Source organism: Pelodiscus sinensis, chromosome 14 (genome assembly GCF_049634645.1).
Source record: "Pelodiscus sinensis isolate JC-2024 chromosome 14, ASM4963464v1, whole genome shotgun sequence".
Classification (NCBI taxonomy): Eukaryota; Metazoa; Chordata; order Testudines; family Trionychidae; genus Pelodiscus; species Pelodiscus sinensis.
Window position 1 is genome coordinate 36,951,100 of NC_134724.1, and position 26,579 is coordinate 36,977,678.

Consider the following 26,579-nt stretch of genomic DNA (forward strand, 5'->3'; position numbering starts at 1 on the left):
CTATCCTGTGCACAGTTCTGACTGGCACCAGGCTGTTTTCAGATGCAGAATGTCAGGGAGCAAGCAGCAAGACAACATTTAGTCGTTGAGAGAACTATTCTCATTTCGGTGTTACATAACCAGGGGACCTAGACACTAGTGTTCATCTAACAAGACCTTCCTCCAATCACCAACAACTTTTCCAGCCTTGTCATTCAGATGGGTAGGTGACAGAGCAGTGTACAGTTTTGAAGGTGTGGAGGGGTAAAACTATTCAGCCCTTAATGCTGCCGTATTTTTCAAGGGAACCAGAGCAAGTTCAGCCAAATCCCCAATGAGGTTATGGAAGAAAGTGTTTCCAATCAGACTGCCAGCTTCACTTCCCCTGGGGTTCTAGCTCAGTGTTGAAACTACAAGATTGGAACACAACTTTAGCCCTGACCAGCTGAGAAGAGTACTCAGTCTTATTATGGGGATTCTCTGCAGACACTGCACTATGACAGAAAACTGACACACACAAAAGGCACTCCTTAAGAGTTTTCCTTTAGCCTCCTTGAATTCCTACCACAAACTTTAAGGTGTTTAAATGGAGCCTCACATACAATCGTCATGACTACAAAAGCACCATCTTCCTCCCAACAGAGCTTGTAATTCAATTCCTGCAGGATCTGGCACTGTAGCATTGAAATCCATCAAACCAAGTCCCCACTGAGAACAATTGCTGAGACCCTATTAAGGGAACAGATTAAAGAGAACCAGATACCTGCTCAGGTGCGAGAGATATGAACCTCAATAACCAAATGATGGTTTTATGGATGCCAGCTCCAATACCAGCTTCTGCCATTTTGGTGCTACCCAGTGCTGTGTGTGTTAAGGCCTCTTTTAGCAACCCAGGCTCGTTAGCACCCGCAAGCAAGGCCACAGCTATACACGTTGTGGAATGATGTGCACAGCACATTCCTGACAGCATCAATATTGTCATGCTAGTGCACAGACAGAAGGAAGAGCCATACTGGCTTCAGCTGCTCTGGTCTCAAGTTAATTCTTGCCAAAGGAAGGGAGTCAAGTGCACGATCAAGTGACCAGCCCTGCAACAGGCAATTAATACTGACCCTGTTAACCTAGTTAGAGTCAGTAAGCAGCAGTCTGACCCAGTTCACTCCCCCTGCACTCAAATGTCATGAAAGTTTCCATTAAGGATGTGAATGGGTAACAGTTAGTGTTACCGGGGAGCAGGCAGGAGGCTGCTCCAGCCCCACAGGGCTGCCGGCTCCCAGCTCACGCAGGCTGGGAGCTGGCAGCCAAGTACGAGGCCACTTCCTGTGGGGCAGACTCCCAGCCCTTGCAAGCTGGGAGCTGGCTGCTCAGCATGGGGTCAGAAACAGCCATTCTGGAGCAGCCCCTGCCTGTGGCGCAGGGACCACTGGAGCCTGCTGCCCACCCCTGCCAGTTAAACTTAACATTTAACTGGTTAATTAGACAGGATTTTACATCCCTCATTTCCACAGCTCCAGTAACATGTCTAAGTCACCTAAGCGTGGTCCACTGCAGCCCTATAGCTGTAGAATTACACTGCTTGGTGGGATGACAAGTCCACAGCCCTGAGCCACAGCCCCCCCCCCCCCCCCCGAGCAGCAAGTGCTCTGTCCACAGGAGAGCTTCTCCAGCCACCTCTGCCGGAGGCTGATCAAGCACCTGCCTAGGGCAGTCTTCAGGTAATGCTGCCTAGACACAGCTGCGCTGCAGAAGGGCAGACCTGTCCACAGTGCTCTGTTTCCTGATCACCCCTCTCTTCACAGAATGGCCTCTAGGTGGTTCCCCCTTTCACCTCTTAGCAGCTAGAATGGAGAAGGGTGGGGCAGAAGCCCTGGAGACCAAGGACTGGGAATTGCTGCAAGGCAGCAACAGACTAGAGGGCAAAGAGGCACACAGGAGGGTGGAGAGAGAAAAGGGACTGCAATAAAAAGTGGCTGAAGAGCAGGATAGTGGAAGGAACTTCCCTACTAGTTAAGCAGGATAGTAAATACTAACCAAGTTCAATTATTCCATGAAGACCAGACTCCACCCTTGATCTCTATGAACAATTCCCATACCTGTTATGGGATTGAGCAGGCTTGAAATTCTACATTCACACCCAAGCACAAACTTGCTCTTTCATTTGACACCCATTTTCAGTTGCTCTAACCAAGTGCTCAATGCCATTTCCTAGGACAGCAGAGATAGGCCAGAAGAGACTTCTGTCAGCATCAGGATGCACTTATTGCACAGTTCAATCTTGTCTGTTAGCCAAGAAGCCACGGTAGACAGCTAGCAAGATGCTGAACCCCTCTGACCATTACTGATTGGGGGAGACTAGAACTGCCTATCCACAGCAGCTCTGGAAGACCGCCTCTAAGCCAGGTTCAATCCAACCTCACAGCTAGTTGGGCATAACAAATCTGCATGTTTTGTTTGATGGAAACTTACAATAATTGGCATTTAACATTCCTCAGGATTTTTGAGACCTAGGATTTCCTTGATACAGGTATCTAAGATACCTAAGGAAGAACCCTTAGACTACAGGCCACTTTGAAAGGAAGTGCAAGGAGGTGCTAGGTGGCTTCAAAGAGAGCCAGATGCAAGGAAACAGGTTTGGTAAGTTGTGATGAGGAGCAGAACAGATCAGGAAAAGGAAACAAATTTGTCCAATGTTACTAATTTAAGAGAAATCTAGGAAGAAGCTGAAGTTGAAAGCAGCCACAGGAGAGATCATGGCCAGGATACCTCAGGGCAGTGTCTTGACCTTTCCAAATTATTGGTCCCCTTTCAGGAGTCTGATTTGTCTTGTATACCCCAAGTCTCACCTCACGTAAGAGCTGCTTACTTTTAAAAGCGAGACAAAAATATCACAGCATACAAATCAATATAAACAAGTCACTGGCTGTATGAAATTCAAGTTTGCACTTACCTTGCCCATGCTTTTTATGTAGCCTGAGGTAAAATGAGGCATATAGCTAAACATTTAATAGAATCATAGGACTGGAAGGGACCTCGAGAGGTCATCGAATCTAGCCCCCCGCCCTCAAGGCAGGACCAAGCTCTGTCTACACCATCCCTGACAGATGTCTATCTAACCTGTTCTTAAATATCTCCAGAGAGGGAGATTCCACCACCTCCCTTGGCAATTTATTCCAATATTTGACCACCCTGACAGTTAGGAATTTTTTCCTAATGTCCAATTTAAACCTCCCTTGCTGCACTTTAAGCCCATTACTCCTTGTCCTGTCCTCAGAAACCAAGAGGAACAAATTTTCTCCTTCCTCCTTGTGACACCCTTTTAGATATTTGAAAACCGCTATCATGTCCCCCCTTAATCTTCTTTTTTCCAAACTAAACAAGCCCAGTTCATGAAGCCTGGCTTCATAGGTCATGTTCTCTAGACCTTTAATCATTCTTGTCGCTCTTCTCTGTACCCTTTCCAATTTCTCCACATCTTTCTTGAAATGTGGCGCCCAGAACTGGACACAGTACTCCAGCTGAGGCCTAACTAGTGCAGAATAGAGCAGCAGAATGACTTCACGAGTTTTGCTTACAACACACCTGTTGATACAACCTAGAATCATATTTGCTTTTTTTGCAGCAGCACCACACTGTTGACTCATATTCAACTTGTGGTCCACTATGACCCCTAGATCCCTTTCCGCCATGCTCCTTCCTAAACTGTCGCTTCCCATCTTGTATGTATGGAACTGATTGTTCCTTCCTAAGTGGAGCACTTTGCATTTCTCTTTATTAAACTACCTCCTGAAAGATCTCTGCATACCCCCAGTTGAGAACCACTGGCTCAGGAAATGCCACGGTAGTAGCTATTTCACTGCAGCATAGATGCTTATTACAGCCTTAAAGTTCCCTCAGAGGCAGCAACTGGTTGATAGAAGAACACTTTTCAGCCCAGCAAGGTCTACACCAGGTCATCTTGACCACATCTCAAGGACGACAGTTTCAAAGACACCCCTGTGCAACACTGCTATATCGGCCTGATTTGGTAGGGTAGCCCCCAGCGGTGGTAGCAAAGAGGAAGTAGTTCTAAGAGCGGACACCCACTGGAACCAAGTCAAGTTGAGGCCTCTGAAGCTCCCCTCCAGCGCTTCCAGCCCTAACTACCCAGCAGACACGACAGCAGGACAGCTACAGCACTGTGCACCGTAGTGCTGGTACTTCCTACAGAAATGGAAGATATTCCTTCACAGCCAGGGGCTTGTTTGCGCCTAAAGCATTACAGCTGCGCCAGCCTAAACCCATCTATTGGCATAGGGCAGGCAATCCACCTCCCCAAGAGAGGGTAGCTAGTTGGGATGTAAAAAGACATTTATTTGTCCTAGTCTGAGAGTCTCTCCAGCTGCTGCAGCAGGCATCTGACCCATCCCATTATGGACTATCACTACTAACTCAGTGTTCTTCTCTAGGGAAAGATAACACCCTCTGCTATTGTTAAACGCTGCATTATGGCATTACAGCCACTTCAGACAAAACTCCCAGTGTCATCTAATGCCTTAAGTTATCCACCTTATCTAATACAAATAAGCAGTGCTATAATTAGAGTGCTATATTGCATCACCACAGACAACTAGGCAGCAATCAGGTAGCTGAAAAATGGCTGGCAAGTTCCTGTGTGCAGCATAGGTACAAGTGCTGGGGATCACGGACACCTGTGGTTCCTCTGCAGCACCATTCACCAAAGCAGAGGAGCGCCGACAAGTTAGGATTCAGTTCGCAGCAGTACAGCACACTGGCACATCACTGAAGCTGCTCCCTAGCTGTTGCTGGGCATGGCTAGATGTGATGGTTGCAAGCAAAGCATCAAAAAGCAAGTATAACAGCTGTAGAAACATCTGCACAGTTCTTCAGGCAGACTGCAACAATAGCCACCAGAGGTCTGAAGAGCCCCATTCATCACAACGAGGGGGTTAAACCAGACACGAAATGATAATTTAATTCTCAAGGTTGTTAGGCATTTCATGCCTCATCAGTAGCGTGGGGATCAGAAATGGGCAGTTTACTGAAGCAGCACCTAAGGAAGGTCACAAGTAGGGGACATTTTCATGCCACCTAGCCACTTCCCTACCCCACTGCCAGTTAAGCAGCCAATCACAACTCAGCCTTCAACTGCTTTTGGCCCACCTGCACAAACTCCGTGCTGGAGACAAGAGCCGGGAAGATGAGCAGCCTCTATCTGCCCCACACGCCATCGCTGGCACGGGCACAGGCGGGACACCGGGACCCTGCGCACCAGTGCAAGGCTGAGCTAGTGCCTCCCAGCCAGGAGCCAGGCAGCAAGACCCAGACGTGCAGGGGCCCAGGGCGGGGAGCTGCTGCCAGGCCCCCCCGCAACGCGGCTTTAGGGGCCCCGGGGCAGCTGCCCCAATGGCCATGCAGAGCGGCCTGGCGCGGGGGCCCAGCGGAAAGGGGGGGCTGTGCCAAGGGGGGGCCCGCCCACCCCGGGGCCAGGGCGGGACCGACACGCGCTGCCCCCCCCCCGCCTCAGGGCAGCAGCCCGGACGCTCGCCGGGGCCCCCCCTCACCTGGCGGCCGGGGCGCGGAGCCGGCGGCTCGGGAACGTGCGAAGCCGCGTGAGGGGCGGCCCGGCCGGCGGGCGCTGCGGGGACCCGCCTGAAAGGGGCCGAGCGTCCCGCGGCCCCGCCCGCCAGCACCTGCCGGCCGCGCGCGAGGGGGGGGTCGGAGGGAGGCGCGCGGCCGAGCGCGAGCCCCGCGCGGCGGGTCCGGCAGCGCCCCCCCCGTCACGAGGCGCCTCGCGCCCCGCCCCCGCCCGGGCCAGCACGCGGTCCCGCAGCGCCCGACACGTGCCGCCGGCCCCGCCCCGCCCGGCGCACTCACCAGGGGGAAGGCCATGGGGCCGGTGGGCGCAGCGGGTCGGGCTCGCACCAGCAGCAACGGGCGGCGCGGCGCCCCGCAGGCTTTTATAGCCGCCCGCCGCCCGGGGCCAGGGGGCGTCGCCAAAGGGCGGGGCCGGCCGCCCCGCCCACCCCGCCGCGCCCGCTGCGCCCTCCCGGCCCCGCGCTCTTTGCAGACGCTCCCTAAGGCTGTTAAAGGGCGCGCCGCGTGCTCGGGCTGCTGCGCGGCGCCTGGCCCGGCACGAGGGGCTGGTGCTCGCGCCCCCCCCCCCCCCCCCCCCCCCCCCCCCCCCCCAGGTGGGGAGTGGGGTCTAGTGGTTAGAGTAATGAGGCCTGGGTTCTGTGCTTGCTGCCTCCCCCTGCGGGAGGGGGGAGGGTCTAGTGGTTAGAGTGAGGGGGGAGCCTAGGTCTGTGCTTGGCCCCCCTGCAGGTGGGGAGTGGGGTCTAGTGGTTAGAGTAATGAGGCCTGGGTTCTGTGCTTGCTGCCTTCCCCTGCGGGAGGGGGGTGTAGTGGTTAGAGTGGGGGAGGCCAGCTCTGTGCTTGTCCCCCCTCCCCTGCAGGTGGGGAGTGGGGTCTAGTGGTTAGAGCTGGGCACGTGTCTCCAAGCATGACCTTCTCTGATCCAGTCCCCCTGGGGTTGGGCTATGGGAGCAGCCAGATGCATGGCTGAGCGAGGCACTGGCTGCTGGCAATGTGCATGCTGCCCTTAGAAATCCACACGTGGTTTTCAGGCCACGGGCCGTTTTGACAACAGCCCTCCAGCCTCATTGCAGGGAGCTGCTCTTCTCTTTAGCAGCACTGAGCGGACAGGGGCCAGAGGCCCCCAAGCCGGACTCAGCCCTCAGTGACTACAGGGCTGGTTTTTTCATGTGTGTCTGTAGCACTTTAGTGAGCTGCTGTTGTGCAATGGGAGAGCTTCAGTCCACAGAATCAGTCGCAACCGTGGGTGGCAGCAGTCGTCATGTGCAGGTAGCACTGCTACACCGGTGGAGTCAGTAAAACTGCTGCTCAGGGCTGGCAGGACAGGGGGGGTTTCACATGGCTGAGCGATGTAGGTGTTCCAACAGGGGGGTGTCCTGTAGACCTATTTTTAAGTTTCAGGGAAAATGACCTGTTCAGTGTTCAAAACCCAGCCTGTGTCTCTCTGCAAGCATTGACTTCTCTCTCTCTCCCCTCCCCCTGGCCTGACGCACAAAAGTAGCTGAACAAGCCCATTGGGGGTAATCGTGCATCAAATTACTCCGAGGATCTGGATCTCAGCTGGAATCGACATCACTGGAGCTAATGCTAATTCACAGCAGCTGAGAATCTGGCACAGCCTTCATAACTCTGCAGGAGGAGAGAGCCCAGGTTATAAGACCGTGCTCTGGTGTGTTTGTGCATTGGCTGTGTTAATTAACTGATTATTCTTGTCTGGTGTGATGGAAATATTTGTGTCTGTCTGGGCCAAATGGAGATGCCTGATACAAGCCATTCCGATTGTAAGGACAGTGGCTGCTTTAAAGTGTCCCCGGGCTGCTAACGCAGGTGGTAGCAATATCAAGAACAGCATAGGCAGGCATTCAATAGGCCCAGGTGCAGAGCTGTGGAACATGAGGCTGAAAAGGCCATTGGCACACTAGTCCTCCTAGTTTTGCTACAGCCGCTAGCCAATTTAGGAAAACATTCTTAGGATGAGCCAGACCTGTCTGTCAGGAGAATGGTACAGTCGGGCCAATTGAGGTGCCTTTCCAAGCTCTGCCCCTGAAATAAGCTCTGCCCCTGAGATGGTGCCCATGTAGTTTGTGCAGATGCTCAAATTACAGTTTTGCCTGCAGGCTCTCTGGTCTCCATGCACTCTGCTCTTCCTCACCGGGACCCCACACCCGTCTTGGGCAGATACCACGCATCCCACTGGGCTTCTTGCCCTTGATTTCCCCAGGGTGGCAGAGATGACATGCACAGGAGATTAAGCAGATCTTCATGTTATCAACCTTCCTCGCCTTTCTGCCATGCCTTTGCCATTGGTGAAGTAGTCAACAATGGTGACATTCGGTGTCTAGGGGGGGAGGGGTGCTAGCCCACAGGGACCCAAAGGCACTTCACAGCTCTGAGCTGGATTTGTCCCCTAGGCAGATTTCAAGGCATCAGTTTCACTTGGTTCAGGTTTTCAAGGTGCTCTCTGCACCCTGATCAGCTGGAGTGTGGGGTGGGGAGGAAGAGAGAAGGTAATGGAGACATAGATGCTGGAAAGCAAGAACTGAAGGCTTCATCAGAATGTATGCCACACTGGCACAGACTGGCTCAAAGGAGAAATCTGTGCCCAGCAAGGGCAATAAAAAGGGGATTTTAAAGTTCTCAGGAACAAAAGGGATTCCTAGCACAGATTACTGGCTGGAAAGGGGGAGTTATCAATAATAATGCAGCAAGGCAGAAGTGATCAATAATATTTCTACTCAGTATCAAATGGCAGAGGCCAGATTATGCTGACACTTTCCACTGGAGTAGTAACACAGGAGATGTTAAACCGCCGCTACCAAAACTGGACATTTTAAATCAGGTCATCTGGATAACAGGCAGCCAAGAGTTTTAAAAGAGCTGGCTCAGCAGCCGTGCCCTTATCATGGCTTTTGGAAGAAAGGGAATGTCGTGCCAATATTTAACAGGGTAAATGGGACACACTAGATAATATTGGCTGCTCATGGGGAAGATAATGAACCAGTTAATACATGACTCAAAGAATTAAAGGCGGATAATACGATTAATGCCAATAAACATGGCTTATGGACATAGAACTTGTCAAACTAACTTGATATTTTTTAGAGATGACAAATTTGAGAAGGGTGTCGTGTTGTGATGAGACTCCGGTAAGGCATTTGTCTGTGTACTGCACAACATTTTGATGATTAAAACTAGAAAATGATACAGCATGGACATGGCACACAGCCATGGATTAAAATGGGGCTAATGGCCAGGTGTCATAATGGAACTACACACAGGGAGTCGTCATGGAGCAAAGGAGTTTCTAGTGGGGATTGGTTCTTGGCCCTACACTATTTAATACTTTTGTTAATGACCTGGAAGAAAACATTAGGGCTATGTCTACACTGGCGGGTTGTTGCGCTGGAAGTATGAAAATGAGGCTAAGCGTGGAATATTGCTGAGCCTCATTTGCATACCTAATGAGCTGCCATTTTTGCAGAAGAGGCTCTTGCGCCAGAAGGAGCTGTCTACACTGCCCCTTCTTGCACAAGAAAAACCCTCTTGCGCAATGCCGTTATTCCTGAAAATAATCAATGTAGCGGCATTGCGCAAGAGGGTTTTTCTTGCACAAGAAGGGGCAGTGTAGACAGAGCCTTCTAGTGCAAGAGCCTCTTCTGCAAAAATAGTGGCGCATTAGGTATGCAAATGAGGCTTGGTGATATTCCACACAGCCTCATTTGCATATCTCTGGCACAAGATCGCGCCAGTGTAGCCATAGCCTAGGAGAAAGTCCAGAGAAAAGCAACAAGAATGATGAAAAGTAATAGAGATGTAGCCATGTTAGTCGGGTCTTGCTGAAACAAAAGACAGGACTCCCTCACCCCCCCTCTGTTCTAAAATCTGATTTGTCAATTTTATATGTGGTCACATTTTTTTATTGTATCTCTTTGGTATATATGGTTGTGCCAGTTTTCTTCCACAATTTGATCTGAGGAAGTGGGTCTGGCCCACGAAAGCTCATCATCTAATAAACCATCTTGTTAGTCTTTAAAGTGCTATATCGTCCTGTATTTTGTTTCAGCAAGAATGATGAAAGGTTTAGAGAACATGAGCTATGAAGGAAAGACTAAAGATTGAAAGAATCGGGCTTGTTTAGTTTGGAAAGGAGAAGACTGAGAGGAGACATGATAGTGGTTTTCAAGTATCTAAAAGGGTGTCTCAAGGAAGAGGGAGACAAATTGTTCTCCTTGGCCTCTGAGGACAGGACAAGAAGCAATGGGCTTAAACTGCAGCCAGGGAGGTTTAGACTGGACATTAGGAAAAACTTCCTACCTGTCAGGGTGGTCAAACACTGGAATAAATTGCCCAGGGGAAGTTCTGGAATCTCCATTGCTGGAGATATTTAAGAGCAGCTTAGACAGACACCTGTCAGGGGTGGTCTAGACAGTGCTGGGTCCTGCCATGAGGGCAGGGGACTGGACTCGATGACCTCTCAAGGTCCCTTCCAGTTCTAGTGTTCCGTGATTCTATGATTAAATCATCCCTAATACCATTTGCTGTCCGGGCCTGGTCGATAACACAGAGGGCAGAGAGCTGGATCACAAGGGTAGGCAAGCAAACAATGTGCATTTTAAGAGACACAATCATAAAGGTATCCATCTAGGAACAAAAATAAGTCGGCGCCCACGCTTACCAGCTGGGAGATTCTATTCTAGGAAGCAACGACTCTGAAAAAGATTTCCAGGTCAACATGAGCTGCCAGCCTAAAGGGTGATCCTTGGGGGCATACATGGGAAATTTGCATTGGGGCGGAGAGGTTATTTTACTTTTGGGTTTGGCCCTGGTGTGACAGGAGCTGGAATCCTGTGCCCACGATTCAAGGAGGCTGAATAATTGGAGAGGGTCCAAAGAAGAGCCATGAGAAAGATTAGGGGTTGGAAAAACCTGCTCTTCACCCACCACTCCAGCAGCGCAGCCTATTGAGCTTAACACAAGGGCAGTTATGGGGTGACTTGATCACAGTCTCTAAGTACCCAGGTGGGGAACAGCTGTTTACGAATGGGCTTGTTGGCCATGCAAAGGCCTAACAAGCTCCAAGGCTGGAAGTTGGAGCAGGACAGATGGAGGCTGGAAGTAAGCCTCAGGGGTGTGCATTGTTACCAGCGAGGGTCATTCCGCATTGGAACAATTTATCCCCGGTTAGATGGAGTCTCCGTCACGGGCAAATCGCACACGCGGCCTGGAGGTCTGTCTGTAAGATCTGCTGCAGTTCAAACAGGGAATATTCCAGGGCTGGTCTCTGGCCAGTGCTACCCAGGAGGTCAGTCGAAGAGCTCGCAGTGGCCCTTCTGACCTTGGAATCTCCACCTCGGAGCCCTCTCCCTAGTGATTACAAGGCCCAGCGAGTGCAGCCAAGCTGCAAAGGGACTTGCCTTGCTCCTGTGGGCAGGCACTAGGCTGCTGACTGTGATGGGGAGGGCAGGGGGGAGTGGAAAAGATGCGCTTGGTCCCAAAGCGGCCCTGGAGAGAATCCCCCCGTCTCCAAACCTAGGGCTGTTTACGTTTCCCATTTACGTTAACTCCCTTTGTGCATTTGCTAATGCTCCGAAGTAGGGGGGTGAACGCAGGCAGGGCCCATCGTCACAGTTGGCTTGGTCTGCAGCCGCTAGGCCTGGAATCGCCGGTTTCCCAGCTCGCAAACCGGAGCGGGTCCAGGGATTTCAAGGCGAAGCAGAGGGGGAGCAGGAAGGGCTGCTCCTTTCCCCGCACGGAAGGCTGCAGGGGAAACCCAGGGACCCAGCAGTCGCCTGGACGAGACTAGTTCTCCTACGGCGGGTTGCAGATGTGAATGTTTCTCTTCACGGTAGCCAGGAGCTGTCCGTGCCTCAGGCACCGCGGCCTGGGAGCCAGCCCAGCCTTCCCTGGCACTAGCCAGAGGCTCTTCGGGGGCACAGCCTGTCGGCTGCCATGTCAACAGCTCCTGGGAGGCACGAGCAGTGCGGGGAGAAGTCTCACCACGGGTCCCGCTAACGAGGCCACTCGAGCACGGGCCCAGCCGCCGGAGTCCCTGGGGGGAGGCAGCTCCCCAGAGCAGCAGCATGGAGTGGCTCCGGAAAGGCAGGGCACCATGAGCACGGCTGCCATCAAAACACAGGGACCATATGTCACCCTGCAAACCTCCCCCCGTCAGCACTGTGCTCGTGCAGGCCTCCTGGGGCTGCGAGCTGCTGCCGTCGCGTGCAGTCCAGGCGTGAGCGGAAACCCCTCAGCAGTGGCAGCGTTGGCTGCTACCTGCCCAGGGCCCTGCTGTGCAGCTGTCATCCGGCCACAGTGTCCCCCGGTGGCCAAAGCAACCCTGGCTCACGGGCCAGTGTGTGGGTAGGTGTGGGTCTAACGCGACCACAGCCATGCCTGCGGTCTGAGCGTCTCTGCGGCTGTGGTGCTGGGCGTTTCGTACAGTCACAGTCACTGTTACCGTGCAGCCCAGTGCTGGCACCTGCACCTCATAGCTCCCCCTGGATATTTTAATTGAACAGATGGGGAAACTGAGGCACAGAGTGAAGCATGGACTTGTCCTCGGCCTCGAAGAGGCTAACAGCTGGAGACAGCACCGGGTCGCCTGAAGAGAAAACCTGTGAGCTAGTCGCCAGGGTGCCCTGGCTCTGTGTGGTACAGTGCTGGGCGGGGGATAGGAAACGAGCGGGAGGATATGCCAAGGCTGAGAGTCGCTACCTAGCGGCGGTATCTGTCTGTCCACGGCCTTCGGGGACCCTTCGCTGTGGGGCCTCCTACGCGCTGAGAACATCGTGTTCCATGGGGCCAGCTGTCGTCCAGTGTGGCTCCATCCCTCGGCCGCCCCAATGGGAGAACGGTTGTACAGCTGGCTCCTCCCACTGCTCCTGCCCCCTCGTCCTGGGGCCACGCCCACCTCCGCAGCCCACAGATTCAGGCCCATGCGCAGGGGGGTGTGCAGGATGCAAAAGCACCCCCCCCGATGCAAGCCTGCTCCAGCCAGCCAGGGGAAGGCTGGTGCTGACTTCCCCGCTTACCTGGGGTATCATGGGGGTGCATTCACAGCCTTGCGGTCCAAGAAAAGCACCCCACTCCCTCGCCTCCCCAAACGCCTGCGTACGGGCCTGGGATTTATTTAAAAACAACCAGAGACGAGCCTCTTGAGGAGGCCACCAGTCCAAGGGCCTGTTTCCCGCGATGGGCCTAGCGCTGTTTCAGGCAGCAGCAGCACAGGTGTTAATCTCCGGCGGGCGCACGTTGCACGAGGAGCCAAATTCTGCGCAGGCGCGATTCCCTGGCCCGGTGGCTGATGGCAAAGCACCGGGCAGAGCAGGCGGGAGAGGCGTGGGAAGTTTGCCTGACCTCACCTAAGTTTCTTTGGCACAAAAACGTCTCAAGCCTCATCAGCCAGGAGTAGGGAAAAAAAGCCGGGGGAATGGAAACAGGATACTGTGCTAGGATGCAAAGCCTGGGAACAGCGGAGCTGCCTCGGTGTGCTATGAACCAAGAGAGCCAGGGGGCCACGTGCCACGTGACGGGCCCCCGGAAGTTGGGGAGCCCTGCTGAGCCGTGTCCCTGTTTGACTGAGCTCCGCCCTAGTGGAACCCGTTGGACCCCAGCTGGTTTCCATTCTGCTTGCGACACAGGTGGGGTGGGGGTGGGGGGAGGAAGGGGCGGGGCAAAGGTGGGGCGGGGTGTTTGCTTTTGAGCCAACCCAGCTGTGGCTCTGCCTCTGATGCCCATTCCTGGTGCACGCCCCCCACCAGGGCCAAGGCCTCCCTGGCCTGCGAACATCCCCCCGCCCCTTGCCCTTGCGGCTGGGGGGTTTGTAGTTCTTCGTGTGCCTTTCCTCCGGCCGCCTGGGGATGCTCTTGGCCAGGAGGTGGTTTGGGGGCATCTCCCCAAGGCATGTGCCTGGCCAGACGCGCCCTGGGCCAGCCCACGAGCCCCGGTTCAAGGGCCTTTGTGTGTGGCCGGGATGGGGTTGGTCTAAAACCTGGCTCCGAGCCCCCGTGAAGTCTGCAGCGAAGACAGAGCTGGAGAGGAAGCGGGACCCGGCCTTTTTGGGCAGAGTGCTGCAGCGGCAGGCGGGGGATTCGGAGCCAGGATCCTGCCTCCTCCTGGAAACCAACCTGGCCCAGAGGGGCAACCTGCCCATGTTCAAATGCCCAGAGGCAACCAAAGGGGGGGTCGACCTCTGCCGCTGAGCCCGGAACCGTGCGGGCCAAGGTCACGGTGCAGCGTTTGGGCTCGGTTCGTCCGGGAGCCTTACCCCAAGAGCTGGCAGCGCAGGAACGGCCCTTCCCCCCCGCGCCCACCGGGTCCCCCAGGGCTGCCCACGGCTCACCGCACAGCACAGAGCCCCACCCCCGTCACGAGAGAACAGGAGCGGCTGTGCTCCCCGGGCTGTGCCTGCTCAGGGCTTGGGGCATTTTGCAGGAGCAGGGTCGGCCCCTGTTTGGAGAGAACTCAGGGCGGCCACGGGGTTCTGCAGCGTCCCCACGCCAAGCACCAGCTCTGCAGTTCCGATTGGCTGGGAGCCGTGGCCAATGGGCGCGGTGTCTGCAGAGGGGGCTTGGGGCCGTGCCCAGCGCTGTCTGGCCACACGGCTGATCCTGCTCCTGCCCTCTGAACCCCTTGGGCCTAGCTCGAAGCCCCCTCCTGCCCCCCAAGCCCCTCATCCTCAGCCCCACCACTGAGTCTGCACCCCCCCAATCCTCTGTCCCAGCCTGGAGCCCCCTCCTGCCCCCCAAATCCCTCATCCTCAGCCCCACCACTGATTCTGCACCCCCCATTCCCTAATCCTCTGCCCCAGCCCGGAGCCTCATTTCTGGCTCCATCCCAAAACCTGCACCCCCCCAGTCCAGAGCCTGTGCCCCCTCCCACGCTCAAGCCCCCTGCCTCAGCCTAGAGTCCCCTCCCACACCCCAAACTCCTCGGCTTGAGCCTGGAGCCCCCTCCTGCATCCCAGACCCTCCTTCAGCCTGACCTCCTCACTTTGGGCCCCACCCCAGAGCCTGCACCCCTCCCAGGCCCAGCCCTGTGACCCAGCCTGCTGGGTGGTCTCCCGGACCACTCTCTCCCGGCTGTGCTCTCGGCGCTTGTGCACCCAGAATGGGGGGTGCCGGCTGAACCGGCGCCGCGCTGGGACCGGCTGCAGAGGGCGTGCGGCTTGCCTCGGTGATCTGGTGCAATCAGCGTGCTCCTTGCTGCACGGGCCCTGGCTTAGGGGCAGCCAGGCCTAGGGGCAGCAAAACCCGCTAGGGCATGGGCTGTGCACCGAGTGTACGAGGGGCAGGAAACCGCAGACACCGGCAACCCTGCGGGTGGGCAGCAGCAACAGGCGGCCTTGGGGCTCCGTGTGGAGAGCGCGCCGGGGGCGTGAGAGCATGGAGACCTGGATTCGGGGTGGGGCCAGGCAGGGGCTTGCAGGGCTGGGCCGGGCCAGAGCAGGGCAAGGCCGGTTGGTTTTGTGCGAGCAGAAAGCAACAGCGAACCCTTGCCCCAGTGTGGGCTTTAGCGCCTCCTTCTGGCCAGGGGCTAACACTGCCCCCCAAAGCTGCTGCTATTTCAGGAGCCGGCCCGTGGGGAGCACTGATCTAGGGGTGCCTGCCCCCTTCCTGGGGGGGCTGACCTCACGCACGCAGGGCAGGGAGCAATCTGGGCTTCCCCTCCCCTCCTGAGCTAAAACGCTCCAAGCAGCAGGGTAGTTCCGGGGAGTCTCCGCGGCGTTGGACCTCGCAGCGGGGGACCTCTGTGTCAGCCCCCTTGCTCCCGAGGAAAGCGGTGTGGAGAGGTGACCGCCTCGCCCCCCGAGACCTCACCTGGGGCTGGCAGCACAGGGCGAGCTGGGCCGGAGGGGGAAGGCGCCGGCGCAGTATCTCGGGGGCTGGGAGCTGCACCCCTGTCCCCCCACAAGGCAGAGCCGGGAGCAGGGCAGTTTCCAAGGGGCTGTATTGAGGGTCCTGGCGATAATAAATAGAGCGACAGCAAGACCGGCACAGAGCGACGTCACAGCGCGGGGGCCACAGCGCCAGGGCGCCAGCTGGGCTCGCCCTCCAGCGCCTGCTGCCCCGGGAGCCCCCCAGCTCCACGGCCTTTGCCTGTGCTTCCCCCTCCCAGGAACGCAGCCAGGCCCGGGGGCAGCAAAACCCGCCAGGGCATGGGCTGCGCACCAGGTGCTAAGGCCAGCAGAGGGCGCCCTGTCCCTGTGGAAAGGGGCGGGAGGAGCAGGCCTGTCTATCATGGCTGCCAGCCAATGGCGAGGGAGCCGAGACGTGGAAAACGGGGGGATGGGCAGGGTGCTGGGCGCAGGCTGTGGGGGGGGGTCACGGTGCCAAGGCCTGGACAACGTCCTGCACCAGCATGGTGCCAATCACCATCTTCTCGCTGTTGACAGTCAGCTGGGCCCTGGCGCCGTCCTTCCGCTCCAGGGTGATGAGGACGAGGCTCCCGCTGGTCACGGTCTTGGCCGCGAACCTGCCCGGGGAAGAGGGGGGTCAGGGCGCCGTCCTAGAGCGATGCCCGGCTGTGCCCATCCCCCGGGCTGCCGCGCCAGCCATCCAGTGCTCTGCCAGAAGGGGCAGTCGTCTGGCTGGTGGCTGCTCCGCCCCCCCCGCCAGGGGTGGCCAGGCACCGAGCTGCCAGCCTCGCACACCTCCGGGCAGCCGCCTGCGATCCTGGCCCAGACAAGGGGCTGCCGCTGGCGGCCTGCCGGCGTTACGGCCACTCAGACAGGGCCGCCTGCTACCACCCTCGCCCAGGAGCTGGCAGCTCCCCATGGGGCACCTGCCCCATTCCCAATGGGGCAACAGGGGCTCCAGCCCCAGGCAGCCCAGCGGGGGCTCCAGCTGTAACCCAGCCCCTCGGCGTGGGGCTGTCTCCTGCTCTGCTCCTTTCTGCTCCAGCAGGCCGGCTTGGCGGGTGTGAACGGGATCCCCCACCTGTACACGTGGTCCGCGCCGCAGGGCACGCGGCTGACATTGGCCGCCACCATCACTCGTTGGACGATGGCCTGGTCGCTCTGGCACTGGTCCGGCAGCGTCAGCTTCTCCGTGATCTCGCTCATTCCTGTCAGCTTACCTGGCAAGGGGATGGGGGCTCAGCCGGGGGCAGCTCCGCAACCGGCCGGCCGGAGCTGCCCCTCTGGCTTCCCCGGGCTCAAGGACAGGTCTAAATGCAGCTGCCAGAGCTCAGCTCCCGCCAATCCCCCCCCACGGGAGCCCTAGCTCATCTGGCCCAGCCACCACACAGCTGGTTTGCCTGGCCGGGCGCAGCCATTTTCATAACGGTTAATAACAAGAGGTCAAGGCTCCGTCCCTGGGCAAAGGCCCTGCAGAGCCAGGGAAGATCGCACCTGAACCCTGGGAAAGGGGGCTACCCCAGGGGTCTGAGTGAAGCCCACAGGGCACCCTAGCGTGCAGGTAACAAACCAGCGCAGGGACCGTGCCCGACTCTCCCAGCCCACAGGTTCTCCTGCGAGGCCGGTGGGTCGGGCGGAGACACGGCCCGGTGTCGGCCGGGAAGCCGGCCGCGCCAGCCGAGCAGGGCCAAGGGGCGCCAGCCCCACGCTCCTCTCGCTCCTCTTACAGGAGGAGGGGCCAGGGTGAGCTAGCCGGATGCGCCAGGCCTAAGGGCATGGCCTGCTGCTCCAGCTGGTTTCTAGCACACAGAGCCCGCAGGGCCACCGAGGGCCGGGGAGCGCCCCCCAAGCCGGGAGGTTCGAGGCAGTCTGAGACCAGTCCGCCTGCTCCTGAACAGAACAGCAGGGTGGCGGGGGATGGGACCTGGAATATGCACTGATGGGGGGGAGATGGGGCACAGGAGACCCCTTCCCCCAGCAGGGCCTGTGGCAGGATCGGGCCCTAAGCACGTGGAGGCAGGACTCGCCTGGCACCGCTCGCCTGCAGGCCCAGCGCCCCTGACGGCCGTGCCGGCTTGGGCAGGGCGTGGCTGGCTCTCTGGCCCCAACCCTGCTGGCGCCGGACTTCCCAGCCACAGCGGGAACCCTCGCAGAGAGGCGCCCGGTGCCCTGGCTGGTGGCGTCGCCTCAGCCCGCCGGGGGCAGGTGCCCGCGTGGATTCCGCCCCACAAAGGACAGGCTGCGTTCCCGCCGGGCGAGGGCTCCCCCCTGGTGCCCAGGGGCAGGGACGCTGCGTTTAACGAGGACACAGCCAGGCGGGCTGCAGCTGACCTGGTCTACCGCGGCACCACAGCCGGCAGAGCCGACCGAATGGATCTCGGCCCACGCCTGGGCCTGCGAGCTGAGACCCTCTCGACTCTGCCCCGTGGGGCTGCGGGAACCCGTCTCCTCCACGTCCTCTGTGCCCTGCCCCGAACTCACAGCACCTTCCTCTGGGCCAGGCTGGGCAGGGCACGGAGGGGACCAGCCAGCCTGCTGCTCTGGAGAGCAGCTCCCTGCCTGGGCTCCCCAGGGGCTGGCAGCAGTGCTAATGCTATGGCTGGGAGGGGCGTGGGGGTGGCAGCATCTCCTTGGGGGGAGCTGAGACTTACCTACCTCCATCCTTAGCAGCGGCTCTAAGGGAAGCCAGGGCCCAGGGTTAGCACCAGCCGCTGGCACAGACCCGCCAAGGGCAGGGCAGGGAGCCCCCGGTCGCTGGGGGACCCTGGAGTCCCACCCCCAACATCAAGTGAGCGGTGCTCCCAGGGCGGGGGCGGGGGGTCACGGGGGGCCCTGCCGAGGTAGCAGGAATGCTCCTCTCCGATGTGCCCCCCTGGTCTGGCTCCCCCTGCTGGCCAAGGGCAGGGCTGCAGCGGACAGAGCAAGGAGAGCGGGTTCCCTGGGAGGGGCCCAGGCTCACAGAGCCCAGCTATGCAGAGGTGCCCATGGGGAGAGCGCACAGCCCAGGGCATCGGGCTCGGAGCCTCGCCCCCCCGAATGCCCCTTGCAGCCGAGGCGGGAGTGGGGGGCTGCAGCCAGGCAGCGGCTCCTCGTGCAGGCTCCAGCCGGGGGAGCCAGGGAGGCCAGCCGCTATCACCGGCCGGGCGAGGAGGGCAGGGATCTCTCGCCCGGCTCCGGGCGGATGCAGTTGGGATGGGAGGCGGGGCGCCCGGCAGGCTCGGGTGCCCGGGCCAGGCTGTTCAGCGCCTTCCCCTAGTACTCACCTTGCTCCTTCTTGAACTCGTTCTCGCTCATGAACACCGGAGCCAGGAGCTCGCCCACGGGCGGCTGGATGGAGACGTAGAACTGGCGCGAGTGGGTGCTGGGGGGAAGTGCCACAGTGAGATGGACCCCGGGAGCCGCGGGCGAGTGCCAGTCCCCACCAGCCGGGCCACCAGCCGCAGCCACCCGGCAAGAGCTACGAAGCCTGGCACGGGGGGAGCCCCCTTGCGCCGGGAACACCCGCTGGCATTAGAGCGCCCGCTGCAGCCCGAGACTGGGTCCCTGCTCAGGCGGGCCAGCTCTGGGGCCAAGAATCCCACCCCTGGGAGGGGGCGCAGCGCCGCCGAGCGCCGACCAGGCTCTGGAGCTGTGCCCGCGGTGGAACTCTGTGCCGGGGGGCGGGGACTCACCACAGCTGGAAGTTGGCGGCCTGGGTGGAGTCGCTGAAGTCGATGCCCATGACGACGCTGGCGGTGTCACCGGGCGCTAAGGACTCTGCAAGTACAGGGACAGCGTGTGATGCTGCCAGACCCCCCCGGCACCACACAGCCCCGGCATCCCCTTGGGCTCCACAGCGGGGGTGCCAGCCCCCATGGCACATGCACCTCAGGCCAGGCCCTGCCGGGGGTGCACAGACACCCTCCCTGAAGCCCAGTGCTCCGGGGGCGACTGGTCCCATCCTCGCCCCCATGGCTCCTCGGAAGCAGCGGCTGCCGCACAGGCAGGCCAAGGGGCCCAGGGCTGGTCCCAGCCAGGCACCTTTGAGGGCATCGTCTCTGCCCTCCCCGTTTTGGTCCCATTTGAGGCCCCGGCCCAGCCTGGGCGCTGGCGGCAGGAGGGCCCAGGCGCCGGCAGGGGGCATTACCGATCTCCGGGAACTCCTGGAGCCGAATCCCGGGGAGCAGCCTGGGCGCACAGACCCGCAGGCCCTTCACCTCCGCCTCGGCGCTGTTGGAGAACTGGATGTGCACGGCCACCATGTGCGGGTCGGGGACGAAGGGCTGCCGGCTGAAGCAGTACTCCACCGAGAGCCCCTCGCCCGCCATGCGGTGCAGCAGCTCGTGGGTCCGCACGGCGCTGAACGTGGGGCTGAGCAGCTGGCGGGGAGGGAGGAAGGCTGTTGGCACAGGCAGGGAGACGTGGGGAGCAGCCGTGGACTGACCCCAATGCTCAGGCTAGTGAAGGAATCGGTGCAGGAGCTGGGCCCAGCTCCATCGCCCCTGCAGACGCCCGAGGCCCCGGGCAGTGGATGAGGGGTGGCTGGGCTAGGCCGGCAAATCCCTGGGGCCGTGCAAAGGCCATGCCAGGGTAGCCTCACCCTCCTACAGCCCTGCCTGCCCCGTCAACAGCTCCCTGTCTCCCTTGAGCGGGGCGCAGCGGGGGGGTCCCTCAGTAGAGCGGGACGCAGCGGGGGGGTCCCTCAGTAGAGCGGGGCACAGTGAGGAGGGTCAGAGCGGGGTGCAGCGGGGGGGTCCCTCGGCAGAGCGGGGCGCAGCGGGGGGGTCCCTCGGCAGGGCGGGGCGCAGCGGGGGGGGTCAGAGCGGGGCGCAGCGGGGGGGTCCCTCGGCAGGGCGGGGCGCAGCGGGGGGGTCCCTCAGCAGAGCGGGGCGCAGCGGGGGGTCCCTCAGCAGAGCGGGGTGCGGGGGGGGTCCCTCGGCAGGGCGGGGCGCAGCGGGGGGTCCCTCAGCAGAGCGGGGTGCAGTGGGGGGGTCCCTCGGCAGAGCGGGGCGCAGCGGGGGGGGTCAGAGCGGGGCGCAGCGGGGTGTCCCTCAGCAGAGCGGGGTGCAGCGGGGGGGTCCCTCGGCAGAGTGGGGCGCAGCGTGGATTTCCAGGCCTGTGGCCGGCATGTGGCAGGCCCTGAGGCTGCGCTCCGGAAGGGGCGTTCAGCACTCACGGTAGAAGCCAGCGAGGTGTCGGTCAGCGAGAGCCCCTCCAGGTCGGTCACCAGGCTGGTGGAGACGACAGAGGGGGAGGAGGCTGGCTGGGGCGGAGCCGTGGTGACTGCAAGGCACAGACAAGCAGGGAGCAAAGGGTTAACGAGCCTGCGGACGACAGCAGTGGCCAAAGGCCCCAGGCCTTAGCCCGCCACGCCCAGCACTGATGAGAGAAGGCACCGCCCGCCCGTCTGCTCCCGCCTGGGCGTTGGGGAAGTTGAGGCACAAAGAAGAGATTTGTCCAAAGTCACCCACTAGCGCAGGCCTAGGACCCAGGTCCGCCCACTAGGCAATGCTGCCTGTAGGCCTCCCTGGGGGCTGGGGAAGGCTTCGTTGGTATTTGCAGGCTGCTTGGGGATTCGCTGCCAGAGACGAGCAAGGCGAAAATCGCATCGACAGAAAACCAGGACAAACCCAGCCCCAAACGAGCCCATTTCCACCAGACCCTGCGGGGGTTTCTCACACACGCAGCAACTTCCACGGGCGGGTTCTGGCAACTGCTTTGGTTGGTTTCCCACCGCGTTTCCAGCAAGCCCAACACAGAAACAACCCATCTGGGGACATTGACATTCAGCACGAACCCCGTTAGCTGCCCCCAGGCTCCCCAGCTCAGACCGGCCCCTGGGCCAGGGAGCTGTGATGTCGGAGTCCCGGCTCGCGCTCCACCCCCCGGGCAAGCCCAGCCCAGCTGTGGCCAGAGCAGACTCCTGTGGGAGGGGCTCATGCCCCTGAGGCTCGGCTCTTCCCTCCTGGGCTCCCCATGGCCTGGAGGGGGAACTCCTAGTGGGGTGAAGTTCCTGCCCTGGGCAAAGTGGTGGGCAAGGCCCAGGCTCTACGCGGGGGTGGGCCGAATCCGGCCTGGCAAATGTTCAGATCCGGCCCACCATGATCCTCCGGGCTGCCAGTGGCCTGCAGCCCAGCAGGACCCTCGGGCAGGGCCTGGCTGCCGGGGCCAGTGTGCGTGTCTCTGTGCAGCAGGGGCCCCAGGGAACCTGGACGATGGGAGCTGCGGGGCTGTGCTTGTGGGCTCAGCTCACGGAGCCCCTGTTCCTCCCGGGGCGCTCTGCACGGAGACGCAGCAGCCGGCTGCCTTGAGCAGCGTGTGGGGCACGGCCGGCTGGGGGCCTGCTGGGCTGCTGGTTGGGAGCCACCTAGGGTAAGCGCCTCCCAGGCAGTGCCTACACCTGGAACCCCACCTTCTCCTGCACCCCAACCCTCCGCCCCAGGTCACAATGCAAAGCCCTGCCCCTGGTCAGAACCCCTCACCCCCTCTTGCATCCCAATCCCCTGCCCCTGGTTAGAACCCCCTCCCAGACCCTGCACCCCAATCCGCTAGCCAGGTCAGAACCCCCTCCCAGACTCTACACCCCAATCCCCTGGCCCAGGTCAGAACCCCCCTCCCAGACCCCACACCCCTCCTGCACCCCAATCCTCTGTCCCTGGTCAGAACTCCCCTCCCAGACCCCACACCCCTCCTGCACCCCAATCCCCTGCCCCTGGTCAGAACCCCCCTCCCAGACCCCACACCCCTCCTGCACCCCAATCCCCTGCCCCTGGTCAGAACCCCCCTCCCAGACCCCACACCCCTCCTGCACCCCAATCCCCTGCCCCTGGTCAGAACCCCCCTCCTAGACACCGCACCCCTCCTGCACCCCAATCCCCTGCCCCGGTCAGAACCCCCCTCCCAGACCCCACACTCCTCCTGCACCCCAATCCCCTGCTCCGGTCAGAACCCCCCTCCCAGACCCCACACTCCCTTGCACCCCAATCCCCCGCCCAGGTCAGAACCCCCCTCCCAGACCCCGTGCCCCTCCAGTAATAGTGCGGGAAAGTGCGGCCCTTGACCACTTCCCAAATCCTTGGGGTGCCCCCAGCAGAGCGCCCTGGAGGAAGGACACGCTTCCCGTGTCTCTACAGCCACATCACGTCAAGGCTCCCTCAGCACCATGGACAGATCATGCAGCTGGAAGGACCAATCAGCAGGCAGTGGACGGGACATCGGCCCTAGGCGCCTAGGGGTTCAGTGACACGGAGGGACGAGCCGGGGCAGGGAGGCCGCAGTTACCTCTGGCAGTGGCCTCAGGAAGGCCGAGTATTCCCAGCTCCGCCACCGGCCTGCTGGGCGACCTTGGGCAGGTCCCTTCCCTGCCACGTGCCTCAGTTTCTCTGTCTGTAAAAGGGGATGGTGAGCCTGCCCTCCCCGGGAAGTGCGTTGAGGTGCAGAGGGAGCAGTTGGGAGCAGTCAGCGGGATCTACCCAGAGCTGCACTGGAAGTTGGGACAGGCAGACTCTGGAGGAGTCCGGGCTGTCTGTCCCGCTCTAACCACTAGACCCTGCTGCCACCCAATCGAGCGGGCTCACCGGGCTGGGTTGGTTTCCTGTGAGAGCCGCCGCCTGCCACAAGCCAGGCGGTAAGAACCCAGCTCCAAAGCCACGTCACTTCCGCTCGCCTCCCCAGGGGCTCGCAGGGTCACCGAACATGGAGATGGAGCCGGCCCTGAATAGGCCTCCTGGACAGCCCAGCCCCCAGCTGGGAGCAGGAGCCAGCCACAGGCAGGGGGAGGTGGGGATAGGGCAGGTTGTGTGCGGGGTCACCCCTGCCCCATCTGCCCCCCCCAGAACTGAGCTTTGCAGGGGAGCGCCCAGGGACGAACGCTCCACTGACCCCCGTGAGAGCCGGGCAGGGAAGCCACAGACCCCAGCAGGGAGGAACAAAGGCAGCAAAGCGGAGGAGAGATGGGGAGGTGGAGGGGAGGTGTCCAGGGGCGTCTCCCTGACTCTCCCTGCCCCATGGGGCGGAGGAGCTGAGCCCTGGGGCACAGCTGTGCGGGCGCGACACTCACAGTCATCCAGGTCCAGCAAGGAGATCTCCTTGGTCCCTTTCCGGGTGGCCTTGGGGGCGGCTTTGCTGCTGGGTGGCTGGAAGAGAAGGCAGCGCCGGGCAGGGTCAGCAGCGCAGGGCCCAGCCAGGCCCACTCCGGGGGTGCAGGGTGTGCAGAGGGGCCGGAGCTCACCGTGGGTCTCCTCTTGCTTTCTGGCTCCGACTGGGATTCCTCTGCCTCGGAGCCCGAGTCCGACTCGGAGGAGCTGCTCTCCGACACGCTGCCCTCCTCCCACGAGGACCCCGAATCGCCTTTCCCCTCGTGCTGCGGCTTCTTCTTCCTCTTCCCCTTCTTCCCCTGCTCCTCCTCTTCCTCCTCGCTGGGGTTGCTGGGGAAGGAGAGGTCAGGTTCGGGGCCCCGCCGCCACCTCCCACGCCCCAGGACTGCAGGGGGCGCCTGCTACCAGGGGCTAATTTACATACTTTGATATGACTGGATAAGAGCCCTTGCTGGGGACCATGGGTTGGAGCTACACTCGCCCTAGGTGAGTCTGGAGGGACAAACACATTGTGCCAGGGTTGTGGTGCCATCACCTGGGTGGCTGGCACCTCCCCAGCGTGCCTGCGCTGCCCCCTGCTGGCACTGCAGTAGCAGGGCCCAGCCTGTGGCCTGGGCTTGCTGCTTGGTGCCCCGGGCAACGGTGCTGGGTGTTAACAGCATGAAAACAGACATGGCGGGACGGGCTGTTGCCCCTCCCATTTCCACAGCCCGTGGCAGCCCCGCCCCCGCTCGGGTACCTCCCGGCGGTGTCCAGGAATGCCTTCCGGGGCCCTTCCTTCCCCTTCTTCTTCTTCCTCCTCTCCTCCGACCGGTCCCCGCTCTCCGCCCCCTGGCTTCCCGAGTCGGAGCCGCTCCCGCTGCTGCTACTGCTGCCGCTGCCGCTCTCGCTCTCCGACTCGCTGACCGATTCCGGCTCTGGGCAAGAGAATAGCTCCGTGTTCACCGCCCCTGTCTGGCTCCAGCCCGCCACACCGCACTGCCAGCCCGGGCACTGGGCTCCCAACCTGCCCACCGGCTCCAGCCCACCATGCCGCACTGCCAGCCCGGGCGCTGTGCTCCCAGCCTGCCCACCGGCTCCAGCCCACCATGCCGCCCTGCCAGCCCGGGCGCTGGGCTCCCAGCCTGCCCACCGGCTCCAGCTCACCATGCCGCAGTGCCAGCCCGGGCGCTGCGCTCCCAGCCTGCCCACCGGCTCCTGCCCGCCATGCCGCACTGCCAGCCCTGGCGCTGGGCTCCCAACCTGCCCACCGGCTCCAGCCCGCCACGCCGCACTGACAGCCCGGGCGCTGGGCTCCCAGCCTGCCCACCGGCTCCAGCCCGCCACGCCGCACTGCCAGCCCGGGCGCTGGGCTCCCAGCCTGCCCACCGGATCCAGCCCGCCACGCCGCACTGCCAGCCCGGGCCCTGGGCTCCCAGCCTGCCCACCGGCTCCAGCCCGCCACGCCGCACTGCCAGCCCGGGCGCTGCGCTCCCAGCCTGCCCACCGGCTCCAGCCCGCCACGCCGCACTGCCAGCCCGGGCGCTGCGCTCCCAGCCTGCCCACCGGCTCCAGCCCGCCACGCCGCACTGCCAGCCCGGGCGCTGCGCTCCCAACCTGCCCACCGGCTCCAGCCCGCCACGCCGCACTGCCAGCCCGGGCGCTGCGCTCCCAACCTGCCCACCGGCTCCAGCCCGCCACGCCGCACTGCCAGCCCGGGCGCTGCGCTCCCAACCTGCCCACCGGCTCCAGCCCGCCACGCCGCACTGCCAGCCCGGGCGCTGCGCTCCCAACCTGCCCACCGGCTCCAGCCCGCCACGCCGCACTGCCAGCCCGGGCGCTGCGCTCCCAACCTGCCCACCGGCTCCAGCCCACCACGCCGCACTGCCAGCCCAGGCACTGCGCTCCCAGGCACTGCACGGCCAACCTGCCCACTGTCTACAGGCCGCCATACCACACTGCCAGCCCGGGCACTGCGCTCCCAGGCACTGCACGGCCACGCCGGCACACTGGGGAGGGGCAGGAAGGGAGCTATTCCCAAACCGTCCTGTGTGGGCGACACTGGCTGGGCCCCTCCCCTGAACAGCCAGGCGTGGATGGGCCCAGCAGACACCACTTGGTGCATTTTCCAGGGGGGAAGGGCTCTGTCCAACTCCTGGGCCCTGACGCTCTCAGCATGAAGGGGGAGGGATCTGCAGCCCCTGTCATCTGGGTGTCGGCCAGGGGCTCGCAGCCCTTTCTAGCCAGGCCCTGGCGGTCCAGGGGAAGCTGGGGGTGCACAGCAGAGGCTGGCCCTTTGCTGCAGACAAGTCTTCTCCCCTGCTCCCGGGGGGGGCTGCGGCTGCTTGCCCACCGCGGCTCACAGTACTGGCACACAGGGGCGGCTGGCACTGCCCATGGGAGCGTGGCCAGGGCTGGGCAGTGCCACCCGGCTGCCCGGCAGGTCCCTCACCGCTGTCTGCCGATTCCGTGGGCCCGGACTCCCCCTCCGAATCCGAGTAGAACGGTTTCTCCACCTTCTCTTTCCGCTTCTCCCGGCTAGTGCACTTGGTCCACTCGGGAACCTGCGCAGGAGCGGGAAGGGGGGGGTGAGGCGCGTGCCAGCGGGGGGGGGGGGGCACCCGCAGGAGAGAGCTGGCCCGAGGAGAGCAGGTCAGAGCCCAGCAGCGCGCCGGGGACCGACCCAGCGACAGGCACGGCCGGGCTCAGGCGGGGGGCACAAGAGGTGTTGAATCTGCACACGCATGCGGGGTGGGAGCGTGGGTCCCTCTTTTCCTCTCTGCTGAGACGCCAGCTCCTTTGGGGGCGTGACAGGGAGCCGGCGCGAACAGCGCGAGCAAGGAGGGAAGGCGCCACGCACACGCACACACACACACACACAGGGCCACCTCTCTGTGCTCTCCCAGCAGCCCGATGTGGCTCTCAAGGGGGAAGCTGGTTTCTTCCTGCAAACGAGGGAGACTGCGGTCACGGCGCAGCGCAGCCCTGCAGAGCATCTGCCCCGCGGCCCCACGCCTGCCCTCTGCCACCCCCTTCCGGCAGCAGAGCCCGGGCCCCCGACCAAGGCGGGGACACTCCCCGGGGCGGCACGAGGCCCC

The 26,579-nt window shown here is 61.4% G+C and overlaps 2 protein-coding genes across 16 annotated transcripts in view; both read right to left on the reverse strand.

Moving 5' to 3' along the window:
* CPEB1 (cytoplasmic polyadenylation element binding protein 1) overlaps nucleotides 1-5,982 on the reverse strand; it is a 53,906-nt gene extending 47,924 nt beyond the window's left edge. For 3 of the 5 annotated variants that reach the window (XM_075897502.1, XM_075897500.1, XM_075897498.1), the window contains exon 1: nucleotides 5,854-5,982. In XM_075897502.1, coding sequence (XP_075753617.1) covers nucleotides 5,854-5,868 — 15 coding nt within the window. In that variant the 5' untranslated portion in view covers nucleotides 5,869-5,982. Of the gene's footprint in view, nucleotides 1-5,540; nucleotides 5,674-5,853 lie in introns of those variants that run through there. The other 2 variants (XM_075897499.1, XM_075897501.1) reach the window with 2 other exon arrangements.
* Nucleotides 5,983-15,502: 9,520 nt separating this feature from the next.
* AP3B2 (adaptor related protein complex 3 subunit beta 2) overlaps nucleotides 15,503-26,579 on the reverse strand; it is a 40,244-nt gene continuing 29,167 nt past the window's right edge. For 4 of the 11 annotated variants that reach the window (XM_075897512.1, XM_075897510.1, XM_075897505.1 and 1 more), the window contains exons 18-29: nucleotides 26,370-26,426; nucleotides 25,934-26,045; nucleotides 24,242-24,419; nucleotides 23,637-23,832; nucleotides 23,466-23,541; nucleotides 22,688-22,792; nucleotides 20,583-20,689; nucleotides 19,554-19,785; nucleotides 19,099-19,183; nucleotides 18,691-18,788; nucleotides 16,509-16,647; nucleotides 15,503-16,044 (exon numbers count right to left, since the gene is read on the reverse strand). In XM_075897512.1, coding sequence (XP_075753627.1) covers nucleotides 15,894-16,044; nucleotides 16,509-16,647; nucleotides 18,691-18,788; nucleotides 19,099-19,183; nucleotides 19,554-19,785; nucleotides 20,583-20,689; nucleotides 22,688-22,792; nucleotides 23,466-23,541; nucleotides 23,637-23,832; nucleotides 24,242-24,419; nucleotides 25,934-26,045; nucleotides 26,370-26,426 — 1,536 coding nt within the window. In that variant the 3' untranslated portion in view covers nucleotides 15,503-15,893. The remainder of the gene's footprint in view (nucleotides 16,045-16,508; nucleotides 16,648-18,690; nucleotides 18,789-19,098; nucleotides 19,184-19,553; nucleotides 19,786-20,582; nucleotides 20,690-22,687; nucleotides 22,793-23,465; nucleotides 23,542-23,636; nucleotides 23,833-24,241; nucleotides 24,420-25,933; nucleotides 26,046-26,369; nucleotides 26,427-26,579) is intronic. The other 7 variants (XM_075897513.1, XM_075897507.1, XM_075897508.1 and 4 more) reach the window with 3 other exon arrangements.